At 52.9% G+C, this 22356-nt stretch overlaps 1 protein-coding gene across 2 annotated transcripts in view; it reads right to left on the reverse strand.

The window, feature by feature from the left end:
* RECQL4 (RecQ like helicase 4) overlaps positions 1-22356 on the reverse strand; it is a 58435-nt gene that overhangs the window by 20378 nt on the left and 15701 nt on the right. Inside the window, exons 6-8 of one of the 2 annotated variants that reach the window (XM_072139053.1) lie at positions 19211-19336; positions 19046-19138; positions 17967-18103 (exon numbers count right to left, since the gene is read on the reverse strand). In XM_072139053.1, the coding sequence (XP_071995154.1) occupies positions 17967-18103; positions 19046-19138; positions 19211-19336 (356 nt within the window). Of the gene's footprint in view, positions 1-17966; positions 18104-19045; positions 19142-19210; positions 19337-22356 lie in introns of both variants that reach the window. The other variant, XM_072139052.1, reaches the window with a different exon arrangement.

Raw genomic sequence — 22356 nt, forward strand, 5'->3', positions numbered from 1 at the left:
AGAGGTAGTCGATATAAGCAGGAGCTGCTGGGAAAATGCGGTCCTCCTTTTCCATGCAGGCGGTAACGACTTGGCGCGTGTCAAGCTGGGTGAGCTATGAGCCCTTATGAAAGAGGACCTTGCTCGTTTACCCTCCTTTTTTAGGAAAGTGACACTTGGCTGGTGTGAAATTGTCCCATGTTGTCACTGGCGAGGCGCTCGCGATCACGAGGCAATTAATAGAGCCAGGAAGATTCTAAATATTAGAACCTCCAAGCACTTCTCGGATCTGGGTGGTGTGGCTTTTCGCCATTTAAAATTGGAGGGGGACAACAGGCACCTGCTGATAGGTGACGGGGTTCAACTGAATCCGATCGGGTTGGACATTTTTATTGCCGGTCTGCAGGAGTTGGCGGAGAAGGCGATCGCCTTGGGTAGTGTGTTGGGGGGGGGGGGTGTCGCAGCCAGCGCTAGTGCACATTGGCGGCTCCGTGGCGGTGGATAGACATGCCCGAAGGCGAGAAAGACACCGACATGACGGCTGTCCTGCAGCAGCCGCCATCTCGGGAGAAGAGCTCCATACAATCAAGCCAGGGGGGCATTAAAATTATGTTCTTTAGTTTTATTGTTTACAAACATTTTCAACTTGTTAAAAGTTTACAAAGTTAAATTGTATCTAAATAAAAATTGCTGTGGCCTACCCACACTCCCAAACCAAGAACATTTCTCTGCTTTTTCTATTTTGAGTTTGTTTTAACTTGGGGGTCAATGGCCATTTGTTTGGCTTAGATTACAAATCCCCACAGTCTATGCAGTGAGTACGGGAAGTAGTAACCTGCAAGCTCCGGCTTCAGACTGCCTAGAAGCCCTCCGTCCACTGCGAGATCGCATCCTATTACCTGACCCCCGGCATCTCCAGCAAGCTCCGGCTCTCAGATCTTCCTGTAGACTGCCTAGAAGCCCTCCGTCCACTGTGAGATCGCATCCTTAGTTACCTGACCCCGGCATCTCCAGCAAGCTCCGGCTCTCAGATCTTCCTGTAGACTGCCTAGAAGCCCTCCGCCCACTGTGAGATCGCATCCTTACTATCTGACCCTGGCATCTCCAGCAAGCTCCGGCTCTCAGATCTTCCTGTAGACTGCCTAGAAGCCCTCCGCCCACTGTGAAATCGCATCCTTATTACCTGACCCCGGCATCTCCAGCAAGCTCCGGCTCTCAGATCTTCCTCTAGACTGCCTAGAAGCCCTCCGTCCACTGTGAGATCGCATCCTTACTATCTGACCCCGGCATCTCCAGCAAGCTCCGTCTCTCAGATCTTCCTGTAGACTGCCTAGAAGCCCTCCGCCCACTGTGAGATCACATCCTTAGTTACCTGACCCCGGCATCTCCAGCAAGCTCCGGCTCTCAGATCTTCCTGTAGACTGCCTAGAAGCCCTCCGTCCACTGTGAGATCGCATCCTTATTACCTGACCCCCGGCATCTCCAGCAAGCTCCGGCTCTCAGATCTTCCTGTAGACTGCCTAGAAGCCCTCCGTCCACTGTGAGATCGCATCCTATTTCCTAACCCCCGGCATCTCCAGCAAGCTCCGGCTCTCAGATCTTCCTGTAGACTGCCTAGAAGCCCTCCGTCCACTGTGAGATTGCATCCTTAGTTACCTGACCCCGGCATCTCCAGCAAGCTCCGGCTCTCAGATCTTCCTGTAGACTGCCTAGAAGCCCTCCGCCCACTGTGAGATCGCATCCTTACTATCTGACCCCGGCATCTCCAGCAAGCTCCGGCTCTCAGATCTTCCTGTAGACTGCCTAGAAGCCCTCCGCCCACTGTGAAATCGCATCCTTATTACCTGACCCCGGCATCTCCAGCAAGCTCCGGCTCTCAGATCTTCCTCTAGACTGCCTAGAAGCCCTCCGTCCACTGTGAGATCGCATCCTTACTATCTGACCCCGGCATCTCCAGCAAGCTCCGGCTCTCAGATCTTCCTGTAGACTGCCTAGAAGCCCTCCGCCCACTGTGAGATCGCATCCTTAGTTACCTGACCCCGGCATCTCCAGCAAGCTCCGGCTCTCAGATCTTCCTGTAGACTGCCTAGAAGCCCTCCGTCCACTGTGAGATCGCATCCTTATTACCTGACCCCCGGCATCTCCAGCAAGCTCCGGCTCTCAGATCTTCCTGTAGACTGCCTAGAAGCCCTCCGTCCACTGTGAGATCGCATCCTATTACCTGACCCCCGGCATCTCCAGCAAGCTCCGGCTCTCAGATCTTCCTGTAGACTGCCTAGAAGCCCTCCGTCCACTGTGAGATCGCATCCTTAGTTACCTGACCCCGGCATCTCCAGCAAGCTCCGGCTCTCAGATCTTCCTGTAGACTGCCTAGAAGCCCTCCGCCCACTGTGAGATCGCATCCTTACTATCTGACCCCGGCATCTCCAGCAAGCTCCGGCTCTCAGATCTTCCTGTAGACTGCCTAGAAGCCCTCCGCCCACTGTGAAATCGCATCCTTATTACCTGACCCCGGCATCTCCAGCAAGCTCCGGCTCTCAGATCTTCCTCTAGACTGCCTAGAAGCCCTCCGTCCACTGTGAGATCGCATCCTTACTATCTGACCCCGGCATCTCCAGCAAGCTCCGGCTCTCAGATCTTCCTGTAGACTGCCTAGAAGCCCTCCGCCCACTGTGAGATCGCATCCTTAGTTACCTGACCCCCGGCATCTCCAGCAAGCTCCGTCTCTCAGATCTTCCTGTAGACTGCCTAGAAGCCCTCCGCCCACTGTGAGATCGCATCGTTAGTTACCTGACCCCGGCATCTCCAGCAAGCTCCGGCTCTCAGATCTTCCTGTAGACTGCCTAGAAGCCCTCCGTCCACTGTGAGATCGCATCCTTATTACCTGACCCCCGGCATCTGCAGCAAGCTCCGGCTCTCAGATCTTCCTGTAGACTGCCTAGAAGCCCTCCGCCCACTGTGAGATCGCATCCTTACTATCTGACCCCGGCATCTCCAGCAAGCTCCGGCTCTCAGATCTTCCTGTAGACTGCCTAGAAGCCCTCCGCCCACTGTGAGATCGCATCCTTATTACCTGACCCCGGCATCTCCAGCAAGCTCCGGCTCTCAGATCTTCCTCTAGACTGCCTAGAAGCCCTCCGCCCACTGTGAGATCGCATCCTTAGTTACCTGACCCCGGCATCTCCAGCAAGCTCCGGCTCTCAGATCTTCCTGTAGACTGCCTAGAAGCCCTCCGCCCACTGTGAGATTGCATCCTTATTACCTGACCCCCGGCATCTCCAGCAAGCTCCGGCTCTCAGATCTTCCTGTAGACTGCCTAGAAGCCCTCCGCCCACTGTGAGATTGCATCCTTATTACCTGACCCCCGGCATCTCCAGCAAGCTCCGGCTCTCAGATCTTCCTGTAGACTGCCTAGAAGCCCTCCGTCCACTGTGAGATCGCATCCTTAGTTACCTGACCCCGGCATCCCCAGCAAGCTCCGGCTCTCAGATCTTCCTGTAGACTGCCTAGAAGCCCTCCGCCCACTGTGAGATCGCATCCTTAGTTACCTGACCCCGGCATCTCCAGCAAGCTCCGGCTCTCAGATCTTCCTGTAGACTGCCTAGAAGCCCTCCGTCCACTGTGAGATCGCATCCTTAGTTACCTGACCCCGGCATCTCCAGCAAGCTCCGGCTCTCAGATCTTCCTGTAGACTGCCTAGAAGCCCTCCGCCCACTGACTTGTAACTAAGGAAGCGTGAGATCGCATCCTTAGTTACCTGACCCCGGCATCTCCGTGTCTGCGCTTCAGCGCGGAAGTGCAATGCGCAAGGCGCCGAGAGTCCCGTTCGTATCTACGGGTTGTACGTGTCTCGGAACGTTGCAAGTCGAGGACTGCCTGTACAAACATTTTTTGGATGTAAGGAAAGAAAGGACGATGCATATATGAAGCACAAACACAGATTTTATTACTTAGTAATGCTGCCGTCTATGTCCACTAGAGGAATATAACGACACATTACCAGTCCTGGCTCCTGTCACAGGAAGGAAGGGGAATATGTCATTACATTCCTCTAGTATTACTGGGCACTTTATATTATTCATGATATTGCAACATGTCATTTATTTATAGTTATTATACGTCTTACTGTTACTTATCTTTCACTATACTGGGGTACCTGTGCGCACTACAGGCGGTCCCCTACTTAAGAACACTCGACTTACATACGACCCCTAGTTACAAACGGACCCCTGAAAATTGGTAATTTATTGTACTTTAGTCCTAGGCTACAATGATCATCTGTAACAGTTATCACAGGCGTCTGTAATGAAGCTTTAGTGTTAATATTGATTCTTATGACAACCCAACATTTTTAAAATCCAATTGTCACAGAGACCAAAAAAGTTCTGGCTGGATAACAATGATAAAATATACAGTTCCGTCTTACATACAAACTCAACTTAAGAACAAACCTACAGACCCTATCTTGTATGTAACCCGGGGACTGCCTGTATATGCTGTATCCCCCAGCGCATACGCATTCATGTCTGTCTGTATTTCTAGGCCTCTTTATGACAAGTAATAAAATCTGTGTTATCACTTGATATACGCGGCCTTCGTTCTTTCTTTGTATACACTAATAGAATAAAAGGTGTAGTCCTTTTGTTTTGGCAAAGAAAAGGTGAACAACTATCGGGTACCACTGGTTGGGACTTACAATCCACATTTGGAAATACTAAGAACAACCTCAAGAAAACTCCCCCACATTCTCCACAAAGATGACGGCCGACCCTCCATTGCTGTGCTACATTGTGACCATACAGAAAGGGACGCTCCCCTGTAATGTCAGGAGCCGCAGGACCTGCTCTGATTGTGACCATCCAGAAAGGGACTCTCCCCTGTAATGTCAGGAGCCGCAGGACCTGCTCCGATTGTGACCATACAGAAAGGGACGCTCCCCTGTAATGTCAGGAGCCGCAGGACCTGCTCCGATTGTGACCATCCAGAAAGGGACTCTCCCCTGTAATGTCAGGAGCCGCAGGACCTGCTCCGATTGTGACCATACAGAAAGGGACGCTCCCCTGTAATGTCAGGAGCCGCAGGACCTGCTCCGATTGTAACCATACAGAAAGGGACTCTCCCCTGTAATGTCAGGAACCGCAGGACCTGCTCTGATTGTGACCATCCAGAAAGGGACGCTCCCCTGTAATGTCAGGAGCCGCAGGACCTGCTCTGATTGTGACCATACAGAAAGGGACTCTCCCCTGTAATGTCAGGAGCCGCAGGACCTGCTCCGATTGTGACCATACAGAAAGGGACGCTCCCCTGTAATGTCAGGAGCCGCAGGACCTGCTCCGATTGTAACCATACAGAAAGGGACTCTCCCCTGTAACGTCAGGAGCCGCAGGACCTGCTCCGATTGTAACCATACAGAAAGGGACTCTCCCCTGTAACGTCAGGAGCCGCAGGACCTGCTCCGATTGTAACCATACAGAAAGGGACTCTCCCCTGTAACGTCAGGAGCCGCAGGACCTTCTCCGATTGTGACCATACAGAAAGGGACGCTCCCCTGTAACGTCAGGAGCCGCAGGACCTGCTCCGATTGTAACCATACAGAAAGGGACTCTCCCCTGTAACGTCAGGAGCCGCAGGACCTGCTCCGATTGTGACCATACAGAAAGGGACTCTCCCCTGTAACGTCAGGAGCCGCAGGACCTGCTCCGATTGTGACCATCCAGAAAGGGACTCTCCCCTGTAACGTCAGGAGCCGCAGGACCTGCTCCCATTGTAACCATCCATAAAGGGACTCTCCCCTGTAACGTCAGGAGCCGCAGGACCTGCTCCGATTGTGACCATCCAGAAAGGGACTCTCCCCTGTAACGTCAGGAGCCGCAGGACCTGCTCCGATTGTGACCATACGGAAAGGGACTCTCCCCTGTAACGTCAGGAGCCGCAGGACCTGCTCCGATTGTGACCATCCAGAAAGGGACTCTCCCCTGTAATGTCAGGAGCCGCAGGACCTGCTCCGATTGTGACCATCCAGAAAGGGACTCTCCCCTGTAATGTCAGGAGCCGCAGGACCTGCTCCCATTGTGACCATACAGAAAGGGACTCTCCCCTGCAATGTCAGGAGCCACAGGACCTGCTCCGATTGTGACCATACAGAAAGGGACTCTCCCCTGTAATGTCAGAAGCCGCAGGACCTGCTCTGATTGTGACCATACAGAAAGGGACTCTCCCCTGTAATGTCAGGAGCCGCAGGACCTGCTCCGATTGTGACCATCCAGAAAGGGACTCTCCCCTGTAACGTCAGGAGCCTCAGGACCTGCTCCGATTGTGACCATACGGAAAGGGACTCTCCCCTGTAATGTCAGGAGCCGCAGGACCTGCTCCGATTGTGACCATCCAGAAAGGGACTCTCCCCTGTAATGTCAGGAGCCGCAGGACTTGCTCTGATTGTGACCATACAGAAAGGGACTCTCCCCTGTAATGTCAGGAGCCGCAGGACCTGCTTCGATTGTGACCATCCAGAAAGGGACTCTCCCCTGTAATGTCAGGAGCCGCAGGACCTGCTCTGATTGTGACCATACAGAAAGGGACTCTCCCCTGTAATGTCAGAAGCCGCAGGACCTGCTCTGATTGTGACCATACAGAAAGGGACGCTCCCCTGTAATGTCAGGAGCAGCAGGACCTGCTCCCATTGTGACCATACAGAAAGGGACTCTCCCCTGTAATGTCAGGAGCCGCAGGACCTGCTCCGATTGTGGCCACAGACGGGATACAGATCCCCAGCAGGAATATAACATCCCGGGGACATCCTCATGTCGTCTACCTGATTGTATACTGTACACAATGTCCTGTGGGGGGCTTCATGTTGGAGCCCGGGTGAGGTGTCATTGCCACACAATAGAAGAGGAGCAGACACATCTACCTGCGGCCAAACACTTCTGCAGTCCCGGCCAGGACACCAGCGGCTTGAGAATGCGCTAGGTGGCAGGAAACGTCCGGGAAGAGAGAAGCGGTCCTGCTAGGCGCGGTAGCAGCAGAAAACTGCAGCGACGTCTAAAGATGTAGCTGCAGAACCCAGACCGGTTTTCTTTACTTTGTTATTGTCCTTTTGTTTACATTTTGTTTGCATTTCTAATCTGTCCATGGTGTATAAATCTGTGTCACTTCAGTGATCCTGTTATACCTGCCTGATGGAGGGACCTGAGCCGTCCTGAAAGCTTGTAACATCTTATACTTCAGTAATCCTGTTATACCTGCCTGATGGAGGGACCTGAGCCGTCCTGAATGCTTGTAACATCTTATACTTCAGTGATCCTGTTATACCTGCCTGATGGAGGGACCTGAGCAGTCCTGAAAGCTTGTAACATCTTATACTTCAGTGATCCTGTTATACCTGCCTGATGGCGGGACCTGAGCCGTCCTGAAAGCTTGTAACATCTTATACTTCAGTAATCCTGTTATACCTGCCTGATGGAGGGACCTGAGCCGTCCTGAAAGCTTGTAACATCTTATACTTCAGTAATCCTGTTATACCTGCCTGATGGAGGGACCTCAGCCGTCCTGAATGCTTGTAACATCTTATACTTCAGTAATCCTGTTATACCTGCCTGATGGAGGGACCTGAGCCGTCCTGAAAGCTTGTAACCTCTTATACTTCAGTAATCCTGTTATACCTGCCTGATGGAGGGACCTGAGCCGTCCTGAAAGCTTGTAACATCTTATACTTCAGTAATCCTGTTATACCTGCCTGATGGAGGGACCTGAGCCGTCCTGAAAGCTTGTAACATCTTATACTTCAGCAATCCTGTTATACCTGCCTGATGGAGGGACCTGAGCAGTCCTGAAAGCTTGTAACATCTTATACTTCAGTAATCCTGTTATACCTGCCTGATGGAGGGACCTGAGCCGTCCTGAAAGCTTGTAACCTCTTATACTTCAGTAATCCTGTTATACCTGCCTGATGGAGGGACCTGAGCCGTCCTGAAAGCTTGTAACATCTTATACTTCAGTAATCCTGTTATACCTGCCTGATGGAGGGACCTGAGCAGTCCTGAATGCTTGTAACCGCTTATACTTCAGTAATCCTGTTATACCTGCCTGATGGAGGGACCTGAGCAGTCCTGAAAGCTTGTAACATCTTATACTTCAGTGATCCTGTTATACCTGCCTGATGGAGGGACCTGAGCCGTCCTGAAAGCTTGTAACATCTTATACTTCAGTAATCCTGTTATACCTGCCTGATGGAGGGACCTGAGCAGTCCTGAAAGCTTGTAACCTCTTATACTTCAGTGATCCTGTTATACCTGCCTGATGGAGGGACCTGTGCCGTCCTGAAAGCTTGTAAGATCTTATACTTCAGTAATCCTGTTATACCTGCCTGATGGAGGGACCTGAGCAGTCCTGAATGCTTGTAACATCTTATACTTCAGTAATCCTGTTATACCTGCCTGATGCAGGGACCTGAGCCGTCCTAAAAGCTTGTAACCGCTTATACTTCAGTAATCCTGTTATACCTGCCTGATGGAGGGACCTGAGCCGTCCTGAATGCTTGTAACATCTTATACTTCAGTAATCCTGTTATACCTGCCTGATGGAGGGACCTGAGCCGTCCTGAAAGCTTGTAACTTCTTATACTTCAGTAATCCTGTTATATCTGCCTGATGGAGGGACCTGAGCCGTCCTGAAAGCTTGTAACATCTTATACTTCAGTAATCCTGTTATACCTGCCTGATGGAGGGACCTGAGCAGTCCTGAAAGCTTGTAACATCTTATACTTCAGTAATCCTGTTATACCTGCCTGATGGAGGGACCTGAGCCGTCCTGAATGCTTGTAACATCTTATACTTCAGTAATCCTGTTATACCTGCCTGATGGAGGGACCTGAGCCGTCCTGAAAGCTTGTAACATCTTATACTTCAGTAATCCTGTTATACCTGCCTGATGGAGGGACCTGAGCCGTCCTGAAAGCTTGTAACATCTTATACTTCAGTAATCCTGTTATACCTGCCTGATGGAGGGACCTGAGCTGTCCTGAAAGCTTGTAACATCTTATACTTCAGTATTCCTGTTATACCTGCCTGATGGAGGGACCTGAGCTGTCCTGAAAGCTTGTAACATCTTATACTTCAGTAATCCTGTTATACCTGCCTGATGGAGGGACCTGAGCTGTCCTGAAAGCTTGTAACATCTTATACTTCAGTAATCCTGTTATACCTGCCTGATGGAGGGACCTGAGCCGTCCTGAATGCTTGTAACATCTTATACTTCAGTAATCCTGTTATACCTGCCTGATGGAGGGACCTGAGCTGTCCTGAAAGCTTGTAACATCTTATACTTCAGTAATCCTGTTATACCTGCCTGATGGAGGGACCTCAGCCGTCCTGAAAGATTGTAACATCTTATACTTCAGTAATCCTGTTATACCTGCCTGATGGAGGAACCTGAGCCGTCCTGAAAGCTTGTAACATCTTATACTTCAGTAATCCTGTTATACCTGCCTGATGGAGGAACCTGAGCCGTCCTGAAAGCTTGTAACATCTTATACTTCAGTAATCCTGTTATACCTGCCTGATGGAGGGACCAGAGCCGTCCTGAAAGCTTGTAACATCTTATACTTCAGAAATCCTGTTATACCTGCCTGATGGAGGGACCTGAGCCATCCTGAAAGCTTGTAAACATCTTATACTTCAGTAATCCTGTTATACCTGCCTGATGGAGGGACCTGAGCCGTCCTGAAAGCTTGTAACATCTTATACTTCAGTAATCCTGTTATACCTGCCTGATGGAGGGACCTGAGCCGTCCTGAATGCTTGTAACATCTTATACTTCAGTAATCCTGTTATACCTGCCTGATGGAGGGACCTGAGCCGTCCTGAAAGATTGTAACATCTTATACTTCAGTAATCCTGTTATACCTGCCTGATGGAGGGACCTGAGCTGTCCTGAAAGCTTGTAAAGTCTTATACTTCAGTATTCCTGTTATACCTGCCTGATGGAGGGACCTGAGCTGTCCTGAAAGCTTGTAACATCTTATACTTCAGTAATCCTGTTATACCTGCCTGATGGAGGGACCTGAGCTGTCCTGAAAGCTTGTAACATCTTATACTTCAGTAATCCTGTTATACCTGCCTGATGGAGGGACCTGAGCCGTCCTGAAAGATTGTAACATCTTATACTTCAGTAATCCTGTTATACCTGCCTGATGGAGGAACCTGAGCTGTCCTGAAAGCTTGTAAAGTCTTATACCTCAGTAATCCTGTTATACCTGCCTGATGGAGGGACCTGAGCCGTCCTGAATGCTTGTAACATCTTATACTTCAGTAATCCTGTTATACCTGCCTGATGGAGGGACCTGAGCCGTCCTGAAAGCTTGTAACATCTTATACTTCAGTAATCCTGTTATACCTGCCTGATGGAGGGACCTGAGCTGTCCTGAAAGCTTGTAACATCTTATACTTCAGTAATCCTGTTATACCTGCCTGATGGAGGGACCAGAGCCGTCCTGAAAGCTTGTAACATCTTATACTTCAGTAATCCTGTTATACCTGCCTGATGGAGGGACCTGAGCCATCCTGAAAGCTTGTAACATCTTATACTTCAGTAATCCTGTTATACCTGCCTGATGGAGGGACCTGAGCCGTCCTGAATGCTTGTAACATCTTATACTTCAGTTAGCCATTGAAAGATCTCACAATCTCAAGGAGGTGACTTTATTGTACTATAGTCCTTTCCAGAAGCAAAGAGAATCCTCCAAGAATTGTACAAGTCTTACACAAGAGAATACGATTTGTAAATCTTAGGTTGCCATAAGCTATATTACAAGGGGGTGACTTATCTATGCTACAGCAAGGGACTAAATTGAAAGGCACTAAGAAGGGCGAGAAGATTCACCGAGAGGGAATGTGATCCAAGCCTTCCCAGCTCCCGGTCCTGGTGGTCTGCAGGGGTTAATATATGAAGAAGAAAGAGCAGGATTTTCCATGGTGAATTGAGATGATGAAAGATTGTGATGTGGTTAGAGAAGGGAACCCTGGATGAGGTGGTGTAAGGGTTAACCAAGCGTTTCTACTTACCCAGGAGGCTTTGAGACTGTTTTTCCGTGACATGTTGTCCATCAAGTTAGTGGGACATTTTGTTTGATATATTTAGCAATTATTTATAGAAAAAAAAAAGTGAATTCGGGGAAAATTTTTTTTTTTTTAAATTATCTATATTTAAAGTAACAAGTTTGGTTAGTAACACGAACATTTACCATCTCTCTGCCTTTTGTCTTATTACACCCCTCAAACTATTCAAAACATCGGGGGGCGTGGCCGAATGCCGAGCTAGGAGGACGCATACCGGCGAGCTCCCGGGATCCTGACCTCCATCCTGTCAATTGGATAGCCATCCGTGGCTGTACTTATCTGGGCACCTAGCACAGACTTCCCTGGCACTCGGAGGACGGAGTGGCGACTGCCATTTGGAGCCCCAGCCGAGTCGGAGGGACAGAATCGGAGACCGGGCGCCGCTACTGAGGCTGGGGAGCTCGTGAGGCCGGACCTGCCGCTGCTTGTGCCTTGCGCCTTGGTGTTCCGGGACCGGGTGCCGGCAACTGGTGAGGTGTCGGGCCTCCCGTCCGGGATCGAGGGCGGCCGCGGTGGTGTGGCGCGTGCAGCACGTGGTGCGCCGGCGCCATTGAAGAACTGGCGCGCCTCCTCCTCCTACTTTCCGGGCGCTGCCTGCGCGTCTGCAACTCCTTCCAGGACCCGGTGCCGGCGGCGGGTGAGGAGTCGGTCCTCCGGTCCGGGACTGAAGGCGGCCGCTGCTGTGAGGAGTGTGCGGCACGTGGTGTGCCCGCGCCATAGTGAAGTGGGCGCACTTCCTCCCCCTGCCTTCCAGGCGCTGCCGCCGTCCGAGACTCTGAGGGACAGCTCAGGAACCACTGCCTCGGGGTCCTGTCTCACCGGAGCAACTGCTGCTGAGAGGTAGGCTGCCTGTCTGCTCCCCTGGCCACAGAGCCTCTCCTGACATAGCCCACCCGTGTCAGTGCAGAAGAGACTTTCCTGACCCCCCCCCCCCCTGATCACATCACTATCTGGCACTGAAGGGGTTACTTCCACTATACTACATAGAGCTCGGTTTCAGTCCATCTGCCGTCTACCCGGGTGAGTCCTTAGTGACTGTCTGATTCAATTCAATCCTCCTTGAAAGCTTACTGGGTTACTGGTGCTGTATGTTTGTAATTCACACAGATAGTAAAATGGGCAACAGGAGGAGAACAGCTAAACAAAGTAAGGCGCCATCAGGAGCCTCTGCGCCGCCATCCGATGACGAATCAGTTCCTGGAGACCCCCTGTACCATTCCCTGGACCCCCTGGATAACCAGGCTTGTTCCACCTCACAAGCTGTTTTAGCACAAATACAATCTAATGCGGCAAGGAAGCTGGGCAGGTTTTCACGTGCTCAGCCTAGCTCTCCTCATGGATCTCCTGGTCCCTCACCCTCCATGTTTGATGGATCTCAGAGCCCATTGCAACCTGATGACCCAGAGGACATCCCTATGGATCCATCTGAGGTGCTTGACAAGAAATTTGCTGAAGTGTTAGCGGCCATTAACTCCTGCCAATCTAAGCTAGTTAACAAAGTTGATGAACTCCGTCAGGACTTTGTCATCCTGAGACATGACGTCCATAAAGCTAAAAAGCGGATAACCGAGACGGAGCGCCGCATTTCTGATGTTGAAGATGTCCAGAGACCAATGCCCGCTCAGATTACTGATTTACAACGTCAGATGGCTGCCGCTGCAGACAGGGCGGATGATTTTGAGAACCGCTTAAGGCGCAACAATATAAGAGTTGTTGGTCTCCCCGAGAAAGCCGAGGGTCCCGATCCGGTCGCCTTTTTTGAAAAATGGATGAAGGACTTGCTTCCTGCAGAGACTTTCTCGCAGTTTTTCATGGTAGAAAGGGCCCATAGAGTCCCAACCCGCCCTGGCCCTCCGGGGGGAAATCCTAGGCCTTTCCTAGTCAGATTGCTACACTTTAGGGATAGGGACGCAATTCTGCGTGCGGTTAGAGGCAAAGGGGAGATCCTCTTGGGTAATAACAGAATAGCATTTTACCCCGATTTTTCTGCTGCGGTGCGGAAGCAGCGCACCCACTTCAATGAGGTTCGCAGTCGTCTAAGGGATAAGGGGTACAAATACTCGATGATTTTCCCTGCACGTCTCCGTGTGATAGATGGTCAGAGGACCCGTTTTTTCACCTCCCCGTCCGAAGCCATGCACTGGGTGGACTCAGCCCCTAGGGCTCCTGGAAGTGCTAGGGCGGCCCCTCCTCCCTGACCTTGGGCTGGAGTGTACTCAAAGTCCTCCCTTTTAGTCAAGAGGACCTGCGTGTCATAACTGGGGTCCCAGGTCTAATATAGCTAAGCGGTTATGTCATACAATACTTCAAGGTGGGTGCCTCCACCCCCTCTAGTAAATTGCTGGGGTCTCCCCTCTATACTGTATTTGAGCGATCGGTGCTATCCATCATTTACTTCCTATTCCCCTAACTGTAGGGGTCAGGTTCCCGGGATAAGCAGTTTTGGGGTTTATCCTAGTTAGGGACCATAGTTCCTGGTAGTTAGATAGTTCGAGGGTATAGGTCTGCACTTCAGTTGTTAGAGTGTTAGACAGGGGGTTATCTCTAATGTATAATTGGGATACAGGTTTACTCATGTTAATGATTTATTATGTGTTTCTTGTGGTAAAGTTGTGTGTGTGTGTGTGCTTGGTTGTATGTGTCTATGTCCCCTCCATTTCTCTTTGCAGGTTCCAATTCTCCAACTATCCAGCCAGATCCATATCCCCCTCACTTTTATGGCGCCAATTAAGGTAATAAGCTGGAACGTTAGAGGGCTAAATTCTAAATTTAAAAGAGCTATAATTTTGGATACCATTAAAAAACAGTCTCCCCATATAGTCTGTATACAGGAGACGCACCTTACAGGACAAAAAATTCTATCACTGAAACGTGCCTGGGTTGCTAGGGGTTACCACTCCTCATACTCAGTGTATGCAAGAGGTGTCTCTATACTTGTATCTAAATCCCTTCCAATAGAGGTGTTACAGGTGGCCATCGAGCATTTTGGCCGCTTTGTCATACTGCATTGCTCCTTATGGGGGTCATCCTTCACCATTGTTTCAGTGTACGTCCCTCCTCCTTTTGATACTGGTCCATTACAAGCACTGACAGATAAATTGGCAGCCATGCCCCCGGGTCCATTAATATGTATAGGGGATTTTAATGCGGTGCCTGATCCATCTCTGGATCGCACTAGTGGTGCAGACCCTGCATCAACTCGATTAAATGAATGGATAATGTCCCTTAGCTTGAAAGATCTCTGGAGGGGGAAATATCCTTTGGGAAAAGAGTATACCTTTTATTCCTCAGTGCACAGGACGTTTTCTCGAATTGACCTGGCGTTAGGCTCTCCTGACATGCTCCCCATGGTTGACTCTATCTTCCACTGCCCCCGTAGTATCTCGGACCACTCCGCTTTGGTTCTCAATCTACTGATTGGTCCTCCCTGTGATTCTCGAATTTGGCGCCTGCACCCTGCATGGCTTTCTACTCCTACAGTGCAGATGAAAATGCAGACAGATCATAATGAATTTTGGGAAACACATCATAACCATCCAGACCCATTGCTTCTATGGGACGCATACAAGTCCTCTACGAGGGGGGCGATCATCTCTGGGGTGGCAGGGCATAGGAGGGTCATGGGCGATAAAGAAAGAGGGTTGACCTCTATACTACAGGATGCTGAAAAAAGATACATAGAGAATCCCAGTGGGGACAATAAGAGGGCCTGGGCGCAGGTACAGCGGGAACATCTTGCTCTGGCCAAGGAACGCACTAGCAAACGCCGTCTGGCTTCTGAAGCCTCAGTTTTTGAATTTGGGGACAAAAATGGTAAGTTACTTGCATACCTCTCCAGGGCAGAACGACCGTGTGCTTCGGTCCCCTTTATAGCAGATGCGAATGGGGCCTTGGTACATGTTCCTACCTCCATAAATAAGGTGTTTAAGGAATTTTATTCTTCCCTGTACAGTCCTAGCATATCTACCACGGCTGCCGAAATGGATGCCTTTTTGGATGACCTTCCTCTGTGGCGCTTAACCTCTGCTCAATCACTAGAACTAGACTCCCCTATCTCAGAGGAGGAGGTGGAATTAGCTATTCAGTCTCTTCCATCAGGTAAGACACCTGGGTTAGACGGGTTGGGGGGAGAATGGTATAGGAGTAAATGTGAATTTTTGGCCCCTAAGCTGCTTGATGTTTTTAACACAGCCCTGGAGCATGGCTCGTTGCCTCCCTCTATGAGAGAAGCCTTAATAGTAGTTCTCCCGAAGCCCGGGAAAGACCCTTCTCTCCCTGACTCCTACCGACCTATTTCTCTCCTTAACACCGACGTAAAAATCCTAGCCAAAATCTTGTCAACAAGACTGAATAAGGTGATTCTGTCACTGGTGCACCCGGATCAGACGGGCTTTATGCCCGGCAGGGGAACGGATATTAATATTCAGAGATTATTCCTAAACATAGAAGCAGCTGTGGGCTCTCCTGATCCTGGCTTTGTTCTATCACTTGACAATTGTAAGGCCTTCGACTCTGTCGAGTGGCCATATTTATGGGCCATACTGGCTAAAATGAGAATAGGCCCCAGATTCCTGGCCCTTGTCCAGCTTCTATATCAGGGTCCGAAAGCCAGGGTCAGAACTAACCTGAATGTGTCTGCCCCCTTCCCCATTGGCCGGGGCACCAGGCAGGGCTGCCCGTTGTCCCCGTTACTTTTTGCATTGGCCATTGAGCCCCTTGCTGTGGCTATTCGCCTCTCCGCTGATATAGTTGGATTGGTAAGAGGGTCGATCACGGAGAAGGTTTCTCTATATGCGGACGACACCTTAGTATACCTTGGAGACGTTGGCGCCTCTCTAGTGTCCCTTCTTTCCTTAATTGACAGATTTGGCTCCATCTCAGGCCTACGGGTAAATTGGGATAAGTCAGTCCTCTTCCCTTTATCCGGAAATGCCAGTCTTAATCTATCTATCCCCCTGCAGGTAGTATCTAGCTTTAGATATCTTGGTGTTAGGGTGTCCCGCAGGGTCCAGGATTATGTTGCATTTAATATTGACCCCCTGATAACAGACACAGAGAAACGGTTGCAAGCATGGTCCACATTACCCATATCCCTATATGGTCGCATTAATATTTTTAAAATGATTTATCTACCAAAATTCTTATATCTACTTCACTCCTGCCCGGTGCTACTCCCCAAACTAATATTTAAACGTATAGACAGTATTTTAAGAACATTTTATTGGCAAGGGACCAGCCCACGTTTCAGTCTGGCCGTGCTACAGGCGCCTAGATCTCGAGGTGGATTAGCGGCTCCTGACCTATACTTTTACTATTTAGCATCCCAACTTGTCTACGCACAGTGGTGGATCGACATAGATAGGGGGAATGCAGCCACTGCTTTGGCAGGGTCTCTGATGGGGTCATATGAAGCTCTTACGAACCTTCTATATAGGTACAAATCCCCGGCCTCAATCCCAATTCCTCTGCGTACTGTAGCTATATGCTGGGGAAGAGCTCAATCGCTAGTCAGCCCCTCCTCTCCCCCTCCAGTGTCTCCCAGATCTCCCATCTGGTTAAACCCTTGGTTCCCACACCTTCTCTCCCTACCTGGGTGGACGATGTGGGGAGCTGCAGGTGTCAAGTTCATCGGCCAATTGTTATCCTCAAACTCTGAGCTACTGTCCCTTAGTGAACTGAGAGAGAAATTTTCCCTGCCCCCCCATGGCGTCCTTCCACTACTCCCAACTGAGACACGCCTTTAAGGCCCAGTTTGGGTCCACTAAATTGTCCACTGAATTCACAAAACTGGAAACTCTGCTAGGAACCCCTGATCTATCAAAAACTCTCACACAAGTGTACAATGTTCTGCAAGCACAGGGAGTTAGACCATTTGATCGGGCTCATGTGCGCTGGAGGGAGGATATCCCGGACCTCTCAGAAGAGGAATGGGGGGAAGTTGAGCACTCATACTTTGACTCAGTGGTGAGCGCTAGGGATTTCCTAGTACAAACAAAATTCCTCCACAGAATTTATTACACCCCGGTAAGACTTAATCGTATGGGGGCTAGACAGGATGATAACTGCTTCAGATGTCAGGGAGCCTGTGGTTCTTTCTTACATTGTGTGTGGGCCTGTCCCAGGGTCAGTGTATTTTGGACAGAAGTGCTAACATTCCTCAGCAGTCACTTTGGCTTTCCCCATATAGCTAACCCCAAGGTTTGCCTTTTGGGAATAATAAATGAGGTCATTGGTGGCCATTATGACAGGATCTTCTTTAGACTCGTCCTGTACTACGCTCGTAAGGTGGTGATTATGTCCTGGAAGGATCGTGACCCCCTCCCCTGCAGAAATGGATAACGCTGGTCAACAAGGTTATCCCTATGTATTACTCTGTATACAATAACAGACAATGCCCTCAAAAATGTGAATTTATTTGGTCTAGATGGAACATGAACTCTAACACTGCGGTGTAAAGTAGCTATCATAAACGAATCCCTTTGTCTGGCTCGTACCCCATGTGAAGAGGGCGGTGTGTTGTGTAGTTAGTGTTATGTCTTTGTGTGTCTGCATGAATGGGTGCTTGAATGTTTGTTCATTAAGTTCCGACTGCGGCGTTTACATGCTGTATATGTACTGATATGGTCATCTATTTCTGACACTAGAATGCTATTTGACCGATTGCAATATTTGCCTATGCTGTTCTGCTATCCTCAAGTATCACTACGCTGCGCCGTAGTCTAATGTTTACAGGTGTTATTGTTGAATTTAAAAAATGGAAAATTCATAAATAAAATCTTTTAAAAAAACTATTCAAAACATCAATAGCAAGCTTGTTAACCCTCACTACAGCAGGGCACCCCCTCATACACTAACCAGACATGGAGCCGTTACCTGATCATCCATGAGGGAGACGAGCGGGGAAATCACCAGAGTGATGCAGGGAGACCTCAGGGCGTACATGTAGGCGGGCAGCTGATAGCACAGAGACTTCCCCATCCCAGTGGAGAGGATAACCAGAGAGGAGAGGCCTGAAACAGGAGAGGACAAGCATGACCGGGGGGGAGGGGATTGGGAAAGAGGGGGCCGGCCCACACAGAGGAAAAGGGGGGGGGGGTGCCGGCCCACACAGAGGAAAAGGGGGGGGGGATTGGGAAAGAGTGCGCCGGCCCACACAGAGGAAAAGGGGGCGGGCCAACAAAGAAGAAGGGGAAGGGGGGAGAAGGGGCCGGCCCACACAGAGGAAAGGGGGGGGGGAGAGGGGGCCGGCCCACACAGAGGAAAGGGGGGGGGGAGAGGGTGCCGGCCCACACAGGAAAGGGGGAGGAGGGTGCCGGCCCACACAGGAAAGGGGAGGAGGGTGGAGGGCCACGCAGAGGAAAAGGGGGGCAGGGGGCCGGCCAAAAAAGAGGAAGGGGGGAGAAGGGGCCGGCCAAAAAAGAGGAAGGGGGGAGAAGGGGCCGGCCCACACAGAGGAAAGGGGGGGGGGAGAGGGGGCCGGCCCACACAGAGGAAAGGGGGGGGGGAGAGGGGGCCGGCCCACACAGAGGAAAGGGGGGGGGGGAGAAGGGGCCGGCCCACACAGAGGAAAGGGGGGGGGGCCGGCCTACACAGAGGAAAAGGAGGGGGGGGGGGCGCCAGCCCACACAGAGGAAAGGGGGGGGGCGCCGGCCCACACAGAGGAAAGGGGGGGGGGAGGGGGCCGGCCTACACAGAGGAAAAGGAGGGGGGGGGGGCGCCAGCCCACACAGAGGAAAGGGGGGGGGGAGAGGGGGCCGGCCCACACAGAGGAAAGGGGGGGGGGAGGGGGCCGGCCTACACAGAGGAAAAGGAGGGGGGGGGGCGCGCCGGCCCACACAGAGGAAAGGGGGGGGGCGCCGGCCCACACAGAGGAGGCAGCTACACACAGGGGCATGTATGACCAGAGGGGGCCTAGGTTTGTTTATGATGGGTCGGGTTACGGGAAGTTTTACCAGACAGGATCCTCATAACAGCCTCTTCCTGTCCTGCACGGAACTTCTGGTATCCGAGCTCACGTAGGGCGCGGTACACCTCGGGTGGAGTATCTGCTTCACAGGAGAAAAACATTACTGACAAGCGAGACCGCGCCGGCAGGTGGGAGCAGGGGGCATTCTTACCACGGACTTGCCCAGATGCGGTCAGCTCATAGAGAGGCGCTATGGTGGGGGGAGGGGGAGCAGGCTCATACACCGGCCTCACAACATCAGGAACTAGGCTGAGCTCTGGACGAGCATTTGGGACATCTGTTAGAAAAGGAAAGATGGGAGGGCAGTCACACCCAGAGCCAGGGGGCGCATGCAGACACACCCTACACCCAGCACCAGGGGGCGCATGCAGTCACACCATTCACCCAGCACCAGGGGGCGCATGCAGTCACACCCAGAGCCAGGGGGCGCATGCAGACACACCCTACACCCAGCACCAGGGGGCGCATGCAGTCACACCCAGCACCAGGGGGCGCATGCAGTCACACCCAGAGCCAGGGGGCGCATGCAGTCACACCCAGAGCCAGGGGGCGCATGCAGACACACCCTACACCCAGCACCAGGGGGCGCATGCAGTCACACCCAGCACCAGGGGGCGCATGCAGTCACACCCAACACCCAGCACCAGGGGGCGCATGCAGTCACACCATTCACCCAGCACCAGGGGGCGCATGCAGTCACACCCAGCACCAGGGGGCGAATGCAGTCACACCCTACACCCAGCACCAGGGGGCGCATGCAGTCACACCCTACACCCAGCACCAGGGGGCGAATGCAGTCACACCCTACACCCAGCACCAGGGGGCGCATGCAGTCACACCATTCACCCAGCACCAGGGGGCGCATGCAGTCACACCCAGCACCAGGGGGCGCATGCAGACACACCCTACACCCAGCACCAGGGGGCGCATGCAGTCACACCCTACACCCAGCACCAGGGGGCGAATGCAGACACACCCTACACCCAGCACCAGGGGGCGCATGCAGACACACCATTCACCCAGCACAAGGGGGCGAATGCAGTCACACCCTACACCCAGCACCAGGGGGCGAATGCAGTCACACCCTACACCCAGCACCAGGGGGCGAATGCAGTCACACCCTACACCCAGCACCAGGGGGCGCATGCAGTCACACCCTACACCCAGCACCAGGGGGCGAATGCAGTCACACCCTACACCCAGCACCAGGGGGCGCATGCAGTCACACCATTCACCCAGCACCAGGGGGCGCATGCAGTCACACCATTCACCCAGCACCAGGGGGCGCATGCAGTCACACCATTCACCCAGCACCAGGGGGCGCATGCAGTCACACCCAGCACCAGGGGGCGCATGCAGACACACCCTACACCCAGCACCAGGGGGCGCATGCAGTCACACCCTACACCCAGCACCAGGGGGCGAATGCAGACACACCCTACACCCAGCACCAGGGGGCGCATGCAGTCACACCATTCACCCAGCACCAGGGGGCGCATGCAGTCACACCCAGAGCCAGGGGGCGCATGCAGACACACCCTACACCCAGCACCAGGGGGCGCATGCAGTCACACCATTCACCCAGCACCAGGGGGCGCATGCAGTCACACCCAGAGCCAGGGGGCGCATGCAGACACACCCTACACCCAGCACCAGGGGGCGCATGCAGTCACACCCAGCACCAGGGGGCGCATGCAGTCACACCCAGAGCCAGGGGGCGCATGCAGACACACCCTACACCCAGCACCAGGGGGCGCATGCAGTCACACCCAGCACCAGGGGGCGCATGCAGTCACACCCAACACCCAGCACCAGGGGGCGCATGCAGTCACACCATTCACCCAGCACCAGGGGGCGCATGCAGTCACACCCAGCACCAGGGGGCGAATGCAGTCACACCCTACACCCAGCACCAGGGGGCGCATGCAGTCACACCCTACACCCAGCACCAGGGGGCGAATGCAGTCACACCCTACACCCAGCACCAGGGGGCGCATGCAGTCACACCATTCACCCAGCACCAGGGGGCGCATGCAGTCACACCCAGCACCAGGGGGCGCATGCAGACACACCCTACACCCAGCACCAGGGGGCGCATGCAGTCACACCCTACACCCAGCACCAGGGGGCGAATGCAGACACACCCTACACCCAGCACCAGGGGGCGCATGCAGACACACCATTCACCCAGCACAAGGGGGCGAATGCAGTCACACCCTACACCCAGCACCAGGGGGCGAATGCAGTCACACCCTACACCCAGCACCAGGGGGCGAATGCAGTCACACCCTACACCCAGCACCAGGGGGCGCATGCAGTCACACCCTACACCCAGCACCAGGGGGCGCATGCAGACACACCCTACACCCAGCACCAGGGGGCGCATGCAGTCACACCCTACACCCAGCACCAGGGGGCGCATGCAGTCACACCATTCAACCAGCACCAGGGGGCGCATGCAGTCACACCATTCACCCAGCACCAGGGGGCGCATGCAGTCACACCATTCACCCAGCACCAGGGGGCGCATGCAGTCACACCATTCACCCAGCACCAGAGGGCGCATGCAGTCACACCATTCACCCAGCACCAAGGGGCGCATGCAGACACACCCTACACCCAGCACCAGGGGGCGCATGCAGTCACACCCTACACCCAGCACCAGGGGGCGCATGCAGTCACACCCTACACCCAGCACCAGGGGGCGCATGCAGACACACCATTCACCCAGCACCAGGGGGCGCATGCAGTCACACCATTCACCCAGCACCAGGGGGCGCATGCAGTCACACCCTACACCTAGCACCAGGGGGCGCATGCAGTCACACCCTACACCCAGCACCAGGGGGCGCATGCAGTCACACCCAGAGCCAGGGGGCGCATGCAGTCACACCCTACACCCAGCACCAGTGGGCGAATGCAGTCACACCCTACACCCAGCACCAGGGGGCGCATGCAGTCACACCCTACACCCAGCACCAGGGGGCGCATGCAGACACACCATTCACCCAGCACCAGGGGGCGCATGCAGTCACACCATTCACCCAGCACCAGGGGGCGCATGCAGTCACACCCTACACCCAGCACCAGGGGGCGCATGCAGTCACACCATTCACCCAGCACCAGAGGGCGCATGCAGTCACACCATTCACCCAGCACCAGGGGGCGCATGCAGTCACACCCTACACCCAGCACCAGGGGGCGCATGCAGACACACCCTACACCCAGCACCAGGGGGCGCATGCAGACACACCCTACACCCAGCACCAGGGGGCGCATGCAGTCACACCCAGCACC

This window comes from Engystomops pustulosus, chromosome 2 (assembly GCF_040894005.1).
Source record: "Engystomops pustulosus chromosome 2, aEngPut4.maternal, whole genome shotgun sequence".
Lineage (NCBI taxonomy): Eukaryota > Metazoa > Chordata > Amphibia > Anura > Leptodactylidae > Engystomops > Engystomops pustulosus.